The 18,490-nt window shown below is 43.1% G+C and overlaps 1 protein-coding gene across 1 annotated transcript in view; it reads right to left on the minus strand.

The window, feature by feature from the left end:
- LOC149282095 (mitogen-activated protein kinase kinase kinase 4-like) overlaps positions 1 to 17,036 on the minus strand; it is a 68,224-nt gene extending 51,188 nt beyond the window's left edge. The window contains exons 1-2 of the mRNA XM_089498626.1: positions 16,850 to 17,036; positions 7,910 to 9,291 (exon numbers count right to left, since the gene is read on the minus strand). Of these exons, the coding sequence (XP_089354752.1) occupies positions 7,910 to 9,291; positions 16,850 to 17,036 (1,569 nt within the window). The remainder of the gene's footprint in view (positions 1 to 7,909; positions 9,292 to 16,849) is intronic.
- Between the last annotated feature and the right edge of the window lie 1,454 nt (positions 17,037 to 18,490).

Raw genomic sequence — 18,490 nt, forward strand, 5'->3', positions numbered from 1 at the left:
ATCGGATCGAAAGAGTTAAAATACTGGCATGTTAAAAGCCCATGGGGGTTTTCAAATTTATGATTTGATGGGGTAAATAAAATTGGTGAGACAGGAGGTTTCCTATTTTTGCATTTCTTCCTTTACTCTCACCAACAGCAGCAAAGAGTTAACGTATAAAGTGAAGACAACCAATAAAAATAAAAAAAAAACACAGTACACAGGTGGTATATAAACCTCTTTCTTTGCTGCTCACCGTAGCTATAGGTCAGATCTATTTCTGTAAGAATTGTCATTGTTTCTGTGGATATATATATTCAGATTTATTTTACCGTTATTTACTTTTCTATTTATTTATTTATTTTCTTTAATTTGTGACCTTTTTGGTTTCATCCCGCGAGTTGGTTGTTTACCGCTTTTGGGGCCCATTCGGCCCTTTTTTCCTCCCTGGGGTCTGTATACAATATTTTCCCTCCCTGTTTTCTCCCTTCATTTTTCAATTGTTTGCCGTTTTCGGTGTTTTCTTTTACCTTTCCGTGCCGTTTTTATATCTTCTCCGGCCACCATTTTTGGTTTCTTTAAATAACTCTCGCTTCGCGAGATCTCGTCGCCATCTTGGTGTTCTATTTCTTGGTGCAGCGGCCATCTCGATGTCCCCTCGTTAGCATTCTTTCTGCTAGCGGCGGACATCTTGGTTGGGGCGTGCAATTTCCAAGATCTGGACACCATTTTAGTTGCTGCAGTTATGGACTGTGCTTTTATAGACTCCACATCTGTTTCTACTGCTTCATTGCTGGTTGATTCCTCCTGCCTTCTTAGAGCTCCTGTTTGCAGGATGAGCCCCTGTATTTTTGCGCTTTATCGTTCGTGGCTACAGGGTGAGCCCCTGCTCTGTATCAACCCCTTGCTCCAAGGATTTTTCTCTATAAACAGTATCCTAGTACTAAGTGCCTATCCTTCCAGGGTGAGCCCCTGTTGAATTTGGATGCCTGTTCAGGGTGAGCCCCTGTTATCCTTACCTGTCCCTTTGTTTGTATTATCTCCAGGAATATCATGTCTCAGGATAGCACTCCTAACCCCAAGATGCCTTTATGGCATGGTTGGAGTCAAAATTCTCCAGCTCTGTGGCCGCTAATATGCCTCAGGGGCAGCCTCCTACACCCTCTGGGCCTGCCAATTTTCTCTGAGTCAGACTGAGAAATCGGATGAGGAGGCTTCCAGCTCTAAGCGCCCTTGGAAAAGCAACAGAGCTTCCGATGGTAAGGGCATGTGCCAAGAACTCTGACACCCCTCTACCCTCCGGGCTCCACCAGGCCTGTGATGAGGGACCTTTTCAGAGTCAGAGGCCTCACTCAATCTGGTCTTGTGAGTGTTTGGTAGATGAGCCCCACCCAGCCGATCCCCAACATGCTATGGGTGCGTCCCATACACCTCACTCAGCTTCCACCTCTACGGACCTCCCAGTCCATGACCTGACTGGTTCCACTTTGTTTGGCCCAACCACTATGCGCCACAGAGTGTGCGCCTCCGGAGCACATTGCGCTCTATTTGCACAAGTAGCTGCGCAAAGCCCTTTCCTAAAGAGGTGGGCAATAAACTTAGGGCACAATGCCCCAATCTCAGCATCCCGGACAAAGTAGCTGTTACCCCAGAGTTTGGCCCCAATGTGGTCGATTTACTTTCCCTAAATAAAAAGGGACCCAAGAAAGGGGCTAGAACAGGGACTTAAGTCCGCCCAGGACAAACTCCTGGATTTGGTGGGACCGGTCACACAGGGCTTTCCTGCAAGCTGCACCCCTTGATCCCAAGCTTATCCGGGACTCGGCCCTCCGGGTAGTCTGCCTCCTGGTAAATGGGAACGTTGTCATAGATACGAGGGGGGGGTGTTGTGGATTCCTGTGCCCTGCTGGCTCTGGGGGACATGCTCCGCATGGATCCCCGCCTAGCAGAACTAGGCACCAAAGATTTGGGTGCGGCTGCTAATGGCTTGCTATTTGGCGACGTATTCGCTAAGAAGTTGAATCGTCACGTGTCCTTGATGACTTCTTGAAACAAGGCTAAACTATCCACCAGGAAAGTCTTCCAGATGGGCCTTTGTTTTTCTAGCAGGGCTGGACGACCGCAATCCTCGTTTCAAGGCTACTGGGGCTTCCCTCAGGCTCAGACGTCTTACAGGGCTCCTTTCCAGTAGCAGTTCGTCCCAAGAGGAGGGAGTAGAGGCAGAGGCGCTTCAGTTTTCCCCAGAGCATGCTCCGGAATCAGTAAGTCTGGATGTTTCTTGTCTTTCTTTTCCTCCACAGGTCGTGGGCAGGATCTGAAATTTCTTCCACAACTGGGTGTGGATTACGTCAGACCCTTGGATCCTCCAAACGGTCCAGGGTTTTCAGATAGACTTCGTCCAACCCCCCCCCCCCCATCAGGTACAGAGGCCTCTTCCGGTGCACAGATGTTCTGCCGATCGGGATTGGAATTGGAGCTTCGCTCCCTACGCTACAAGAGAGTGCTATCCAGCGGGCGAAGGGTCCTATCTGCTTCCTCAGCTCCATATTTCTAGTCCGGAAACGGTCTGGGGAATTCTGTCCGGTTGTGTATCCTCATTTCCTCTCTTACGAGACCTTAAGTCGGAGGGCGACTGGTTCACCAGGTTGGACCTCAAGGACGATTACCTCTCCGTCACGATTCACCCGGATCACAGGTGGTTCCTACAGTTTCGTTGGGGCAGGCAAATTTGGCAATTCTTGACTCTGCCTTTCGGTTTCAGTTTTGCCCCCTGGTGCTTTACGAAGCTCCTAAACCCGGTGATGGTGCTTTTTCGGTCCAGGGGCATCAGATGCATCATCTACCTCGACGACATTCTGCTCTTTTCTAGCTGCCAAACTGATTTCGTGGTTCAGACTCTTCACCAGCTTGGTTTCATCATCAACAGGCTCAAGTCCGAGCTGTCCAAGCCAGCGAATTCTATTTTTGCAGAGGTCGGGTGCTTACTCCTTTCCTCCTTTTGCCCTCATCCTGAGGGTAATCCATCACTTGTGTTGAGCAGGGGGCGTCTCTAGTTCTGGTGACCCCGCTTTGGCACTCGCAGCCGTGGTTTCCAGCCCCGCTGGAGTTATCGATCCGGGACCCTCTGGCACTTCCGTCTCTTAAATTTCTCCTTACAGGTCCGGAGGGTTAGGCGCATCTGCTCATCTTAGAAAGCCGCTTACTGTTGGTAGCGTGGACGATATTGGTGGACCCCGTTCAGGCTCGGGCCTATCGGAGGTGGCTCAGTCCCTGCTCAGAGTCCTGGGCTCCAGGTACCAAAAAGTCTTACCAGGCAGCTTGGAGAAGCTGGTCTGCTTGGTGCGTGGGTCAACAAGTGGATCCCCATTCGGCCCCTTTAGACTACATCCTTAATTTTTTGTCCGACTTGTTTTTCTGCGGTTTCTCCGGTGGGGAGGGCACCCATGGTGTGCTGTCTGTTACGGTGTATCCGCCTGTCTAGACCTCCGGCGCCTCGCTGAAATTCCCTGTGGGATGTAGCCATGGTCCTGGATTTACCTTTCGCGCACTTCGGCCAGCCTCTGCTTCCCAGTTGCTTATTTCCTATGTGAAGCCATTCTGGGCAGTCTCATCTCCCACGTTAGCCAGATGGGTTCGGTGATTTCTTTCTTTGGCCGGCGTCAAGGTGTCATTTGGTGCCCACTAAGTTAGGGGGGGTTGCGGACTCCTGTGCCCTGCTGGCTCTGGGGGACATTCTGCAGGCCGGGGATTGGTCCCGTGCCTCCACTTTTCACTCCTTTTATTTCCACTCTGTGCCTTCTGCAGCTGTGGCGTTGGTATCAGGCGTTAAAACTGCAAAATAGGAAGCCTCCTGTCTTGCCTTAAATTTGGAAATTATTCTAGCCTTGGTGCCAGAATTATAATTTTAATAAAGACAGGAGGCGAGTGTTTTCCCTTTCTTCCCTCCCTGTAGGTGTATCACTCCTCTGGGCGAGTATGAAGTGTGATGGTTTGGGCTTACCTCATGCATTGATTGTGTTATTTCACTTATTTGTCTTCTGATGCATTATGTGTATGTGAGATTGTTTTCCTTGGCCTCTGCCGCCTATTGCTGGGATTTGGTCCTGTTATGTTTTCTCTTTTTCTACATTGCGGCTTGAAATGCGGATGAAAGAGGAAGAAGGGGAATTTCTAAGGGTTTAAATACCACCTGTGTACTGTTTTTTTATTGGTTGTTTTCACTTTATACGTTAACTCTTTCTTTGCTGCCATTGGTGAGAGTAAAGGAAGATATGCAAAAATAGGAAGCCTCCTCATTAAAATTCTAATTATTCCGGCACCAATTCTAGAATAATTTCCCTTTGGCCGGGTTCAAAAATGTCCCAAAAATAGGACATGGGCACAGAATGACCAGATGTCCAAATTCTAGAAAACAAACACCTCGCAAAGGTGGCTTTTTACCTTCCAAATAATCTAACAAACCCATGCATGTGGGGTATCACGGTACTCAACAGATGTTGCTCAACACATATTGTGTGACAGTGACATAAGCGGTAAATTCATACCTGAATTACAATGTGTGGAGAAAAAAAAAATACCACCACAAATTTTGACAAAGGCTGGTGGTAAAATGAGTGCAAGGAAAGGGTTAAAATACCGGCAACTGAAATATCCAGGGGGGGGGGGGGGGGTCTAGTTTTCAAAATATATGGTTTGACGGGGTAAACTGAACTGGCCAGCTTCAATGATGTCCCAAATAACACACGGGGCAGGATGACCACATATCAAAATCCCAATTTGAAAAATGTACACGTTCCAAATGTGGCATTTTATCATGGGGGTTATTATAGTACTCAAGGAGATGTTGCTGAACACATTGGGGTGTTTGGCTGTGGCTTACACCAGGAGATTTAAATTCATGCCCATTGTAGAATGTGGAGGGTGGGAGAGCACACAAGAAACAAAAATACTCCAGCAAACTTTGATAAAGGGGCCGGTGATAAAATGCGTGCATGAAAAGACTTAAAATACCAGCATTTGAAATACCCTGGGGTGTCTAGTTCTCAAAATATACGATTTTTAGGGGGCAAATTAAACTGAGCGGCTTCAAATATCTCCCTTATAGGATGTGTGGGCAGAATTTTCAATTTGAAAAATGCACACTTCCCATTTGCGACCTTTTAGCCCCCCCAAACAAACCTATGTATTAAGGGGAAATCACAGCACTCAGGAGATGTTGCTGAACACAAATTGGGATGTTTGACATTAGGGCTGAAACAACTAATCGATAAAATCGATAATCGATAATGAAAATCGTTGTCAACGATTTTCATTATCGATTAATCGAATCGATTTTTATTATTATAAAAACTATAATCCGACCTCAAACAGAGATCGGATTATAACACTAGAATCCAGATCCCCCGCAACGCTGCAGGGGACCTGGATTCCCCTCACTGTCGGCCGGTCTCTCACTTCCGTCTCTCTCCCCCCTCCCATACACCCCTCTGACTCCTCCCCCTCCCATACATCACTCTGCCTCTCTACCCGGCTCCGTTACTGACTTCATAGAAGCCTCAGCGTAAGTGAAGGGCAGTAACGGAGGCTGTCTGTGCGCATAGTTTAGACCCCCACCGGCTGACAGAGAATCATCCTCTCTGTCTGCCGGTGGGGGTCTGCATCGCACAGACAGCCTCCGTTACTCACCTTCACTTACGCTGAGGCTTCTATGAAGCTGCAGCGAAAGGTCCTGTCAGTAACGGAGCCGGGTAGAGAGGTGTATGGGAGGGGGTGGACTCAGAGGGGTGTATGGGAGCCACCCTCCCATAGACCACTCTGGCTCCTCCCCCTCCCATACGGCACTCTGCCTCTCTACCCAGGTCCCTGGTGTCTTGCGAACCTCCGTGGCTGACAGGAGGCAAAGTGGAGTATGGGAGGGGGGAGGAGGCAAAGTGATGTATGGGAGCGGGAGGAGCCAAAGTGATGTATGGGAAGGGGAGGAGGCAGAGTGGTGTATGGGAGGGGGCAAAGTGATGTATGGGAGGGGGAGGAGGCAGAGTGGTGTATGGGAGGGGGAGGAGCCAAAGTGATGTATGGGGGAGGAGGCAGAGTGGTGTATGGGAGGGGGGAGGATCCAGAGTGGTGTATGGGAGGGGAGAGGAGCCAGAGTGGTGTATGGGAGGGGGAGGAGCCAGAGTGGTGTATGGGTGAGTTATAGTGGTGTATGGGGGGTATTATGAATTTCAGAGCATATAGGGGTTATAAGGCATATCGATATTAGGCATATCAGGGGGGCATAAAACATCTGGGGGTAAAAGGTATATCAGGGGGCTCAGTTGCATATCACTGGCATATAAGAGGTATAAGGCATATATGGGGGCAGAGGGGGTCAGATGTGCATAACCGGGGGCAGTTTAAACAAGGCTTTTTTCTCATAGTTTTTATTAAATATGAAAAATAATTAACATATGAATTAATATTTACTAATAACTTTGTATTAAAACCTAGTTTGAGAAACACCGTGTTTGGGTTCTTGTAGCTTTTATTATGTCAGTAAAATAAGAAGGTGAATAGAGAGAGGCCATTGTGATAAAGAGATGAAAGTGTAAATTGTACGTTTTTTATTACATTATTTTAAATTGAAAAAAATTTAAATTTTTTTTATCCGATTAATTGAAAAAATAATCGGCCAACTAATAGATTATTAAAATAATCGTTAGTTGCAGCCCTAATTGACATTGACATTTATTAGGAGCTATAAATCCATACCTGAAGTAAAATGTGTGGGGGGAACACAACAATTGCTACCACAAAGATTGTTACTAGAATTGGTGCCTAGAGAGGGTTAAACTACCAGTAGCTAAAAACACCCTGGGGTGTCTAGTTTTCAAAACATATATGGTTTGATGGGATAAATTGCATTGGCCCGCTTCAAAAAAGGTGTCCCAGATAGGACATGAAGGCAAAATTACCAGATTTGGGAAAAATGGTTTATCGCAAAACTCTATATTGCCCTATAAACTTGCAAAAAAAACAAAAAAATATTGGGTATTTCTAAACTCAGGACAAATAGTAGAATCTATTTAGCAGGTTTGGTTGTTTTTTTTTTTTTTAATTAATTTAAATGAATTAATTTTTAAATAAAAGTCATTGGAAAAAATCTAAATTTTTCACCATATTTTATACTTTTTATAGAAAATTATATGATACAATCAAAATAATGTCTAAAGAAAGCCCTTCTTGTCCCCAAAAACTATATAACTTGTGATTTTTCTCATTTACTGAACCCACACAGCTAACCATGAGCCCATATTAAAAAATATGAGAAATATTAAAGCAGCTATTGCCACAAAGGGGTTAATATACAGTAGTTTAGGTAAGAAGGGACAAAATGTTTTTATTAGACATTGTCACAATAAGCCTGTATCCATGTGTTAATTCAGAGGACTTTACCTGCTCAATCAACACACTGAGTTCACCTATTATGACAATGCCACGAAGGCCATTCCTCCATATACTTTCATTAACCAGAACTCAATGTGAGGTAAGCCATGCCACCATTTATCACAGGCTGTATAAATAAAACAGTTCCCTAAAATACTTATTTTAGTGAGGTATGCAAAGTTATAAAAAGGGAACTCTTTGTTACAGGGTCTAACAAAATATGAACCAATGGTAACAATGGTTCCGACAATAATAGACAGAAAAGGGAGACATCACACCACAGGGTATTTCACCTAAGGTGGGTTTTTAATACACATCTTTGGCTCATTTTAAAAAACAAATTTGGCACAGATAAGATTAAAACCATTTAATGTTTCAATCTGTTTATGAAAGGCATATAACCTACCAAGCACATAAAAAAGTAATTTCAGGTCTCGGAAGCAGTTGCAGTGGGTATATTAAGTCCGTTTCAAGATCACCTCAGATAATACATTAAGATTGTACGTACCTCTCTTTTAAGATCAGACTTTATCAATGCTGTTCGAGCTCTCTGAAGGGAACCATGCATTAGTTTATGAAGTCTTAAAATGAGTTTCCGGAGACCCATCTGCTTTAAAGCTTTATCGACAAAGGGTCTGTATATGGATGTTAAACAATGCCTATTACATCCAGACTCATGATTGCATTCCTGATTTGCCCAGCAGGAATCATCCTCAGAGGCAAACCTGTCCAACTTTTGTGAGTATTGGTCCTCTTTCTTCAAACGAACCTTTATCTTGTGGTTGAGCTTGTCTACAACATCTTGACTAGCATCCAACACACTGTCTATTTGTTCGTCTCCCTCACTCTCCTCTATAAAAGTCTCAGATATTCCTTCGTTCAGACCACTCTCATTCTCTATATCATTATCTTCGTCAACTGGACAGTTTGATGGACGTGGTGAAGAGATTTCAAACACTGGCCAGCCAATATCAGAAAGGTTTGTGATACCTAGAACAGTTCCCATAATTCTAAGTTTATGATTAAGGTCCTTTGTTATATTGAGCCACAAGCAGAGTGCCTGCACTCGTGCCTGAAAGTCCTTTGCAGCATATTTCTCATAGTCCTTTTGGAGAGCATGCAAAGATGGATAAAGTGCTTCAATGTATTCCAGTAACTCCATTATCTGTTTTACCTGCTCAAAAGAGGTTCTCTGTTTCTGGATGTGGTCATGATAGCTTGAGTAGCCCACACCAACAGTGTCATGGCAGACCATAAACTGACTATCTGACAATGTCCCATTCAAGTTGCCTCCATTGTTAACAGAAGACAATCTCCCATAATTCACTTTGAATGTTAGAATCTCATTAATGATGTCTGGGATGGCTTGGCGGGCTGTATACAGGTACAAGTCTTGGTCATTAATACTGCGGCCAGCATGCCATGCTTGAAGTTCGAGCCAAAAAAGTTCATTTGAACGATTAAACCACATGGATGAGTTATTATCTTGACATCTCTGTTCCCTTTCCTTTTTTTTAGAGACAGATGTGAGTTTTAACAGAAGTCTCAGAGTTTCAAAGAATTTGAGGCGGTCAGCTGGGCAGTCAGTACGAGAGGTCTGACGGGTAGTTCTTGCTATTGGAACAGGCACAGACACAGGTAGCTTGGCACTGCTGCAGCCAAGGCTGAGGTAAGGTTTATTAAGATCAACATCTGGAATTGATTTTTTTGGCAAAGAAGCACTGCCTGGGTCCAGTACAAATGAACATTGCACATTTTTCTTGTGATCCCTCTCTGTTGTCCTGAGCGTTGCTCTGTTCTTCTTCTCTTGCCTGTAGCTGTGATCTTCTACATTTTCAGCTATTTTGCTGGCTTCCTTGTGCGGTGTCTGATTTGGCGTACTCATCTTTTCTATAAAATGTAGAAGAAAAAAAAAAATCAGTCAAATGATTAAAGGGATACACCATCTTGTTCTTCCTTATCAAAATGAACACTTCAAAAACAGCTTTTACCCCCCCCTTTGTGTTTTTAACTGGAACAAATTGTGCAAAGCTTGCGTACTTCAAGAAAAAGGAAAAAGAAAAATCTATATAAGTATACCTGTCCTGAGTTTGAACACACATCATATGCCTAGAAATATACAATTAAAAAAAAAAAAAAAGTTTTTCCTCTGATTGCTTTATAGGGCCCAAGTCCCATTTGGAATGGTTTACAAGCTCTGGCATGAACCTCCACAAAGGTATACATTTAGGAAAAGTATTAGATTCAAGGTATTCAGCACAGGTGATTGACACTTTTCATGCAGTTATTTTGTCATTAAATTTGTGATAAACACACCACAAAAAAAACCACAAGAAAAAAAAAAGTAAATGTGTTCAGCAAGGAGGAAAGCCCTTGTGACACCATGACATTACTAGAAGGCTTTCCCCTTTGCAGATAAAGTTCTTATTGAGCACTGTGTACTTATTTTTCAGGCATGTTTGGGCATTTAAACCCTGCATTTAAATTACATTTGATCACTCAGCTTGGGGACATATTTTTTCACCAGCTAGCAGAAGGGAGACCTGGCTGTCCATTTAACCCTACCAATGCCTAACGCAAGGCTCGACAAATCCCAGGCGCCAGGTCGCCATGGCGACAGAGAATTTTGTCCTGGCGCCTAGGTTTTGTCAGCCTCTTACATCCATAAAAAAATGTGGATGTAAGAGGCTGAGTAACCACACGGGGGCGCTTCTGCTGCTGTCTGCCCAGGAGTCTGGGCAGACAGCACAGCCACTCAGAGCCCGCCCCCGAGCCTGAGATCACTCCCACGGAGTGATCCTGTAGGCTGAAACCGCGGTTGCTGCAAAACCAGCAATCGTGTTATCAGCTGCCACAGGCAGCTTCAGGGAAGGGGGTTGTGTGTTGATTGGTTGCCCACACAAGTGTGGGGACCTGACCCAACACCCCCCTGCTGCCTGATCGCTCCATGAGAGCGACAGTGCAGCGTTAACCCCTTCAATGACGCAATCGCGGCATTTAGGGGTTAATTCCCGTTTTGTACGGGGCTCTGCTGCTGGTGGTCTGCCTGGAAGCCCAGGCAGACCAGCAACAGCAAAAACGAGCCCCACAAGCCCTTTGATGATACCTGTAGGCATGGAAGCCTACAGCAGTCATCAAAGACTCCCCTCCCTGCAATGGCTGGTCTATAGACCAGCAATTGAGTCCCAGCTGCCAGAGGCAGCTTCAGGGACAGGGTAGAAGGTTCTTTGGGCTCCTCATGAGTGTGGACACCAGCCCCAACACCCCCCTGCTGCCTGATCGCTCCATGAGAGCGACAGTGCAGCGTTAACCCCTTCAATGCCACACTTGTGTATGACACATTCGTGGCATTGCAGGGGTTAACATTTTTCCCCACAAGCTTGTGGGGACTAAATATCAGTCAATGCTGTGCTCCAATGGAACATCAGCATCGAAAGAGTTAAAAAAAAAAAAAATTCATAATAAAAAAAAAACCAGCACTGACCTGAAAGTCCAGGGTGCTTCCAGGTCAAACGCTGTGAGTTTAGTAAGTGGGCTGATGATGATCCGATCACTCCTAACCAACTGTTAGTTTAAAAAAATCCTGGCTCCTAACTTTTTTACCTGGCGCCTAGATTCACAACAAATTTGTCAAGCCCTGGCCTAACGCAATAGGACTCAAGAGTTAATCCTCTGGCCTTGACTGCTGCAAATTAGTAGCATAATATGCCCTTTGTTGTGTTTTGTTTTAAATCAAGTTTTTGTCAGTTGCTTTTTTTCTATATGTGTGTCATCTTATTTCTGCCCAATGTACTTGGCAAACATACAATCTGCATTTTGCGATATCGGATTACTTATTGTGTTGAAGTTGCACTACATAGAGATATTTTTATACACCCCTTACTCCATTTTTGCATATGTTTGGCAGTACAGAGTTTAAGAGACAGAACTTGCTTCAATATGAGATCTCTTTGTTCACCTCCCACGCCGATTAGTAATTCCAAAGATTTTGTAACTGCAAAATAAGTCCAAAAATATCAAACAGAACAATTACCCAAATCATTTGAACTGTCACCAGTGGCTTAAATGTGTTCTAAACTTCCAGTCCTTTTTGGAGAGGTCAGGAATGCTGTGCACGGAAATGCCTGCATTTTTTTCCATAATGTCACTAATGGATCAAAAGGGCAAGCTAGTATGTTAGCACTTTGGACTAGTTCCTGCAGTTAATGAATGCCTTCCATTACATCAGACTTTCCTCAAGCCTTGTTTGCAGCAGCTTCGTAATATTTATTACAATTTCAAATTAACATTCCAACACTATGGAAGAGTGCCACTTTGCCCAGATGTTTTCAAATATGAATGACTTACTTCAGCTTGTATCTAACCTGTCCAAAGACACCAAGTAAATTCACATTCACCATACTGTTTTAAAACGGTGAACATATATTTCCATTTGTTGTACAGCGGGCAATTACTTTTAACGGATCCATGTATAAAGTGGATATAGAGGCAAAATGCGATAATTTATTTGCATGCGCCTACACAGAATCCCTTGTGGTTGTGTCAGCACCATGAGATTTGAGGGGACAACAAGCATTCTGGCTTGTCTGGTGTCTGTAGATGAGTGTTTAATAATGCTTCTACTACCCATTTGTTGCATACAAACAATGCACAATATATATAGAAAATATATAGAAGACAAAAAAAGTCATTATGCTGCAATGCCTATATCACCCAGACTATGTATAAAGCCCATTTCACCAGGCTGAACCCAGGAAGCAAGTAATGGAAATTGAACATGACCACCACATCTTCTGGTAGAGTGTGAGTGGCAGGGAAGGACATAAGAGAGAAATAAGTGCCCTCACTTGAAGTATGCAAAGTTTGTTAACACCCTCCATCCCTGCAAACCATTGTAGTAATAATAATAAATGAAGAAATTACAAAAATGGAAATCTTCAAACAGGGACCCCCCAGGGGCTCCTATAAAACAAGGCTGGGGCATGCCACTGAAAAATGCAAGACATCCTCCAATCACTTGAGGCTACTGATGCACAAGATTTCCATAATATCTTGGATATAATACGCGCCTTGTATTACAGGTATAAAGAAATAAAGTACTTGTGCATAAAATGCACCCAGCAGATTAGGTCACCTAAAAAGTCACTACTCATTGATCAGATAGTAGTTTATTAGGTTAAAGGCTATTTAAAATAAATATTGTAAAATAAAAAATCTAACCAGATCACTTGTGACAACTTAAAGCCCACTGGCATTGATCAGTTAATACAGTGAATAATCAGCAACATAAAATGTCACTAATCAGTGATCAGATAGTAATCTGATATGCAAGAAGTATTTATTTTTATTAATAATGTGTGAGTGTTTATCTTATACTCTTGATAACCACTCGCTCTCTCTCCGATTCACAATGAAGAAAGGGGTCATCTGGTGCAAAGTGCAACCAACAGCAAGTGGCCTGGAAGTATCTGATTTTCAATGTCTAAATGGAGAGATCAGGCAGCAAATTTAAAACACATATATAAAAAAAAAAGTACCCCCTTTTCTGGACTCTTTAAATTGTTCATATTATACCCAGGATTTTATGGGTTTTTGTTTTTTTATTACAAAGCAATGTTTTTCTTGTCTGTTACAGGACAAAGAGTGCTGTAAATAACCTGAACTATAGAAAACCACAACTATTTTTGAAGGAAAAATTTAGTATTAACTATCCTTTTGCAAATGCATTTCAGATTATATACTACCCTACAAATGAAAAATACAAGCTTGTGAATAGGGCCCTCTTTACCAAATGTATTTGTTTGGCTTAGTCTGTTGATTCTAGTACTGTCATTCCACTTAATATCTGTACTGAAAGAGGAGCTCCATAAATTGTTACCACTATAATAAATAAAAAAAGAAAGTTAACATCGTAGTACTCAAAGTACTTTAATGTGCATTCTTCTTTGGCGAGGCTGTCAGTCAACTGGCTCTTTAACCCCTTCAGGACCGGGATTTTGATACTAACGTGTCGCTAAAGGACCGGAGCCGCTTTTGTGTTTTTGCCATGTCTTTCTTCAACTGTAATTTCTCTCTTATCAATTGGTGCACCCACACAAATCATATATTGTTTTTTTCAGCACAAGTAGGGCTTTCATTTGAAACCATATTAAGCTGGGTAGTACATTGTTTTATTTGAAATAAACTGGAAAAAGTGGGGAAAAAATGGAAAAAAACGCATTTTTTTACAGTTTTGTATACATACAAATTGTACACACATTGAACCGATGGGAAAAAATTATCCCAAATATATTCATTAAGTTGTCCTGATTTGGAAACCACCCAACATGGCCAGGATTTTTATCTATTTTGACCAGTATAGGGCAAATATTGCAAGGCATGCATCACGTTTTTGAAATGTAATTTTTTTCAAATTTGGCATGGTAGTCTAATAACTGCAATAGTTGTCACAAATACTGATTATCCCCCCAAAATTATATGTTTATGAAAAGTAGATAAGTCAAGGTGTACAACTAGGGTCATTTTGACACTTTTCAAACAGGGATTTTATCGCCAATTGCTGCCAAATTTTGAGGTATTTTTATATTTTTTTGTTTTTTTTGCATATGTTGCAATGTTGCTTTAGATTTTATATTATATTTTGTATAGAATATGTGCAACTGCAGAAAAAAAACACCAATTGTGTTCACCAACATCCCCCGGTTCCAACAAGGCCTCACATGCATGGTTCATGCATTTTTTGAGGAAGCTATGAGGGCAAAACTGGAACATGCGCATTTTCGTTTTCACATTTGGAATTTTCAGAAATTGGTTTCCTGGGCCCATATCCCATTTGGGACATTTTGGAAGCCCCCCACTGTAAATTACCCCATAAAAGTATATATTTATGAACAGTAGACAAGTCAAGGTGTTCAACTAGGGTAGTTTTGACAGTTTTCAGCTAGCCATTTCTTCACTGATGTCTGCCAAAGTTCACGGAAAATTTATTTTATTGCGTTTTTAACAAATACATTTCAATGTTAAAATTTATTTCTTGCACAGCATATGTGCAACAGTGGAAGAAAGCACCACATTTTGTTCACCAACATCCCCCGGTTCCAACACGGCCTCACATGCGTGGTTCATGCATTTTTTGAGGAAGCCACGAGGCCATAGCTGGAACATGCGCAAGTTTTCAGGAATTGGTTTACTGGGCCCATATCCCATTTGGGACATTTTGGAAGCCCCCCCACTGTAAAGTACCCCATAAAAGTATATATTTATGAACAGTAGACGAGTCAAGGTGTTCAAATAGGGTAGTTTTGACAGTTTTCAGCTAGCCATTTCTTCACTGATATCTGCCAAACTTCACAGGGAAATTATTTTACTGCTTTTTTAACGCATACATTTCAATGTTGCACTGAATTTCTTGCACACCATAAGTGCAACAGTGGAAGATTTTGTTCACCAAGATCCCCTGATTCCAATAAGACCTCACATGCATGGTTCATGCATTTTTTGAGGAAGCTATGAGGGCAAAACTGGAACATGTGCATTTACATTTTTTTTAAAATATTTTTTTCATCAGATTACTTGTAAGTGACAGGTTTAGGCCGCTGACATCAATCAGGGAGACCGATCAATAATCAGCGACTTAAAATGTCACCAAGTGATCAGGTAATAATTATGATTATTTAATTTATTAATAATTTGTGTTTTTCATAATTACCCTAGATGACCCCTCTCTCTTTGTAGAGCAGGGTCATCCGTGGGCTGCCATAATGATCCGATCACACCTATTGGCCAGGAGCGATCTGATCAGCCCAGCCCAGCATTTGACCTGGAAGCACCCTGGACTTTCAGGTCAGTGCTGTTATTTTTTTTATTTATTATTATTACTTTATTAATTTTTTTTAAAAAAATGTTTGTTTTTTTTAAATTATTATTATTATTTTTTACATTTTTTTTTTTTTTACTCTCCATTGAAGCACAGCATTGACTGATATTTAGTCCCCACAAGCTTGTGGGGACTAATATTAACCCCTGCAATGCTGCGATGGGGGTCATACACAATCGCAGCATTGAAGGGGTTAATTGAGGTAGAGGGGGGGTAGGGGTTAACTGAGGAAGGGTGGGGGGGGTCTGGTCTCCACACTCATGTGGAGACCAAAGAACCCTGTCTCCCTGTCCCTGAAGCTGCCTCTGGCAGCTGGGACACAATCTCCAATAGACTGGAGATTGTAGGGGTGATCAGAGGACTTCTGGGGGGTCGTTTTTGCTGTTGCTGGTCTGCCTGGCCTGCTTCCAGGCAGACCACCAGCAGCAGAGCCCCCTACAAAACGGGAATTAACCCCTTCAATGCCGCAATCGAGGCATTGAAGGGGTTAACGCTGCACTGACGCTCTCATGGAGCGATCAGGCAGCAAGGGGGTGTTGGATCAGGTCCCCACACTTGTGTGGGGACCCATTCAACACCCCCACCCCCTTCCATGAAGCTGCCTGTGGCAGCTGAAACCGCGATTGCAGATTTTTCTGCAATCGCAGTTTCTGCCTACAAAATCACTCCGTGGGAGTGATCGTGGGCTTGGGGGCGGGCTTAGACAGGCTGTGCTGTCTGCCCAGGAGTCCTGGGCAGACAGCAGCAGCAGCGCCCCCACGATCACCGCGATTGTGGTGATGTGGGGGCGTTTTTTGGAGGAGACGTACCTGGTACGTCCCGGTCTACCGGTGACTGTTAACCAGGAAGTACCAGGTACGTCCCGGTACTGAAGGGGTTAAACTAGTACCACTTTATTGGTCGCTCGTACGGACATTTAACTAATTGAACAGGGAGGGAGACCAGTGGGATGTGCCGGGTAAGTTGCAGCATTGGGGTTTTAAAACCCCAATGCTGCAGCTTACCCTGCACCCTGAGAGATTCAACTTAAGGCAAATTCTTCTTTTTTTTTTTTAAATATGTATATATATATATATATATATTTTAATATTTGTTTTAGAAGAATGCGTAGTACGGTACAGAGTACTTTCATGGTGGTGTCAGGGATACAAATATAATTTTCATATTATCCATAATGATACTCAATACAATGACATGGCAACTAGTTCTGTCAACCAACTGTCCGATGTTTGACAGCTACATGACGGCCACAGACCTGCCGTGTGCACAGGGAAGTCGGACACGGACATTTACGCTACCAAAAAGGTATGTTAAGAGAGCCTTTGTTATCTATCCTGGTCCTACATTCATATTAGATGACGGTTGCTTGACGCCACTCCTCACCACCCACTGCAAATTATAAGGTGCGCTATGACAGCATCCCCCTCCCGCCGGAAAAAAAAAATATATATATTTTATACTGTATCTGACTTAACGTGCATCTGTAAGTCCGTTAACGTGATATTTACATAAGACAAGACTATACTGCTGGACCCGTGCGCAAGGTAAACATTTTGGAAGGCACTCACTGACCTTTGAACATGGAGCGGCTGACCACCCTCCCCGCGCTATTTCGCTGGTGTTTCGTTGACATACGTTTCATCTGTCGGGGATTGTTGGGCGGAGAGGTGGCATAGAGGCTTTCGGCATTGGCCTCATCTGAAAACTCATCGGCTTCGCAGTCCAGGTTTTCTCCGGGTGCATTCTCCGTTTTGCGCATTTTGCACGCTCAGGAGATCCGTGCATTATGTTCAAATCAGATTACGCAGAGCGACTTCTGAAACGTATGCATCGCGATTCATTTTCCAAACCTTACGCAGCCTTCTGGATGGTGCAGTAGGGTCGGGATTGCAGAAACTTGCAGCGCTAGGGCCCAGCGCCACCGACTGTAAGCGAGGGGGGTTAAGACCCTGCAACCCACGGGCAATTCAAATTTGCCGCTCACTCCTATAAACCCGGTCCCCGGTGCATGCACGGGATTCAGCCCAGCCGGCGCTCGTGGCTGTATTATACGGCTCCGTGCCAGCGAGTCCAGCCGCACTTCCTACTGTTAAGGCTGATTGCAGGCTGGCGTCCAGAGCTTCCTGCATTCAACGTGAGCACATAGTCCTGCCTCCACGTTCGCCGTGTTTAATGACTGCAGCCAGCGGACTCTGGTAGCTGGAAATGACGTACAGAAGCCTGCGGTGAACGGGCCAGCTAAGGCAAAGTACGTCACATCCTCGTTATCGTTCTCCCGCCATTGGTGTTTTGTTGCACAGATTGCGGACGGGTTCCTTCTTCGATATTAGTGTGTATATTGATTCCTGTACGTAAAAGTTCCCAATCTGGAAAATGTGTTAACACGTATTTTAATTTCTATAAGTATGGTATACACACGGATTTTTGTGTATTGTTTCTTAACAGTACGAAGACCTGAAATGCATCGTTTGAGAGAGTGACATAACCGTTTCAGTAACATGGGAGCGTATTAACGATTTGGCTAATATAATATTTTGTGCGATAAAGTAACTAATTATTTGAGATGGCGGAAACCCAAGGCATTACCGCGCTTTACATTTATTTATTTATAAAGCGCCAGGATATTCATTAAAATAATTGAAACTCAATGAGTAACAGATACAAAAGGACGACAAGGTCCTGCTCTTTCAAGCTAGTCACAGGCTCTTCCCTTTTTTATATAGGTTTTACCCCACTAAACCTTGTCTTCATGATTTCATTGTTCACATCCAGGGAAACAAAAATAAATATCTCCTGTAACCCTATATTGATTGAATTGGCTGTTTACGTGGCTACTTAAAAATGAAAACAATGATTCAGACCTTGATTCTAAACCTATTTACATTTGTTTCATTCTTAAATGTTCACCCCCCATTTTGAAGGTCTGCCAGAACATTATGGACAATATAGACTTGGATAAGTTGACAGCTTTGGTTCGGACTTAAGTTTTTTTCTTCTTAATAGATCCGGACCCTCTGACTTGTTAATCCTGTGTATCATCCATAACCCATTTTATTATTTTATTTTCCTTTGACTTCTACCTTTTTCTTACTGGCTTTCTTATTGTTCTTTTGTTTACATTCAGTTTGGATATAAAAAAATGTATAGCATGGTTGCTTTGGATGATTTATTGGATATTGAATACAATTACATAAGAGACAAAAAGCATGTTTT

The sequence above is a fragment of the Sceloporus occidentalis genome, unplaced genomic scaffold (genome assembly GCF_023333645.1).
Source record: "Sceloporus occidentalis isolate IW3139 unplaced genomic scaffold, rSceOcc1.0.p SCAF_123, whole genome shotgun sequence".
Classification (NCBI taxonomy): Eukaryota; Metazoa; Chordata; class Lepidosauria; order Squamata; family Phrynosomatidae; genus Sceloporus; species Sceloporus occidentalis.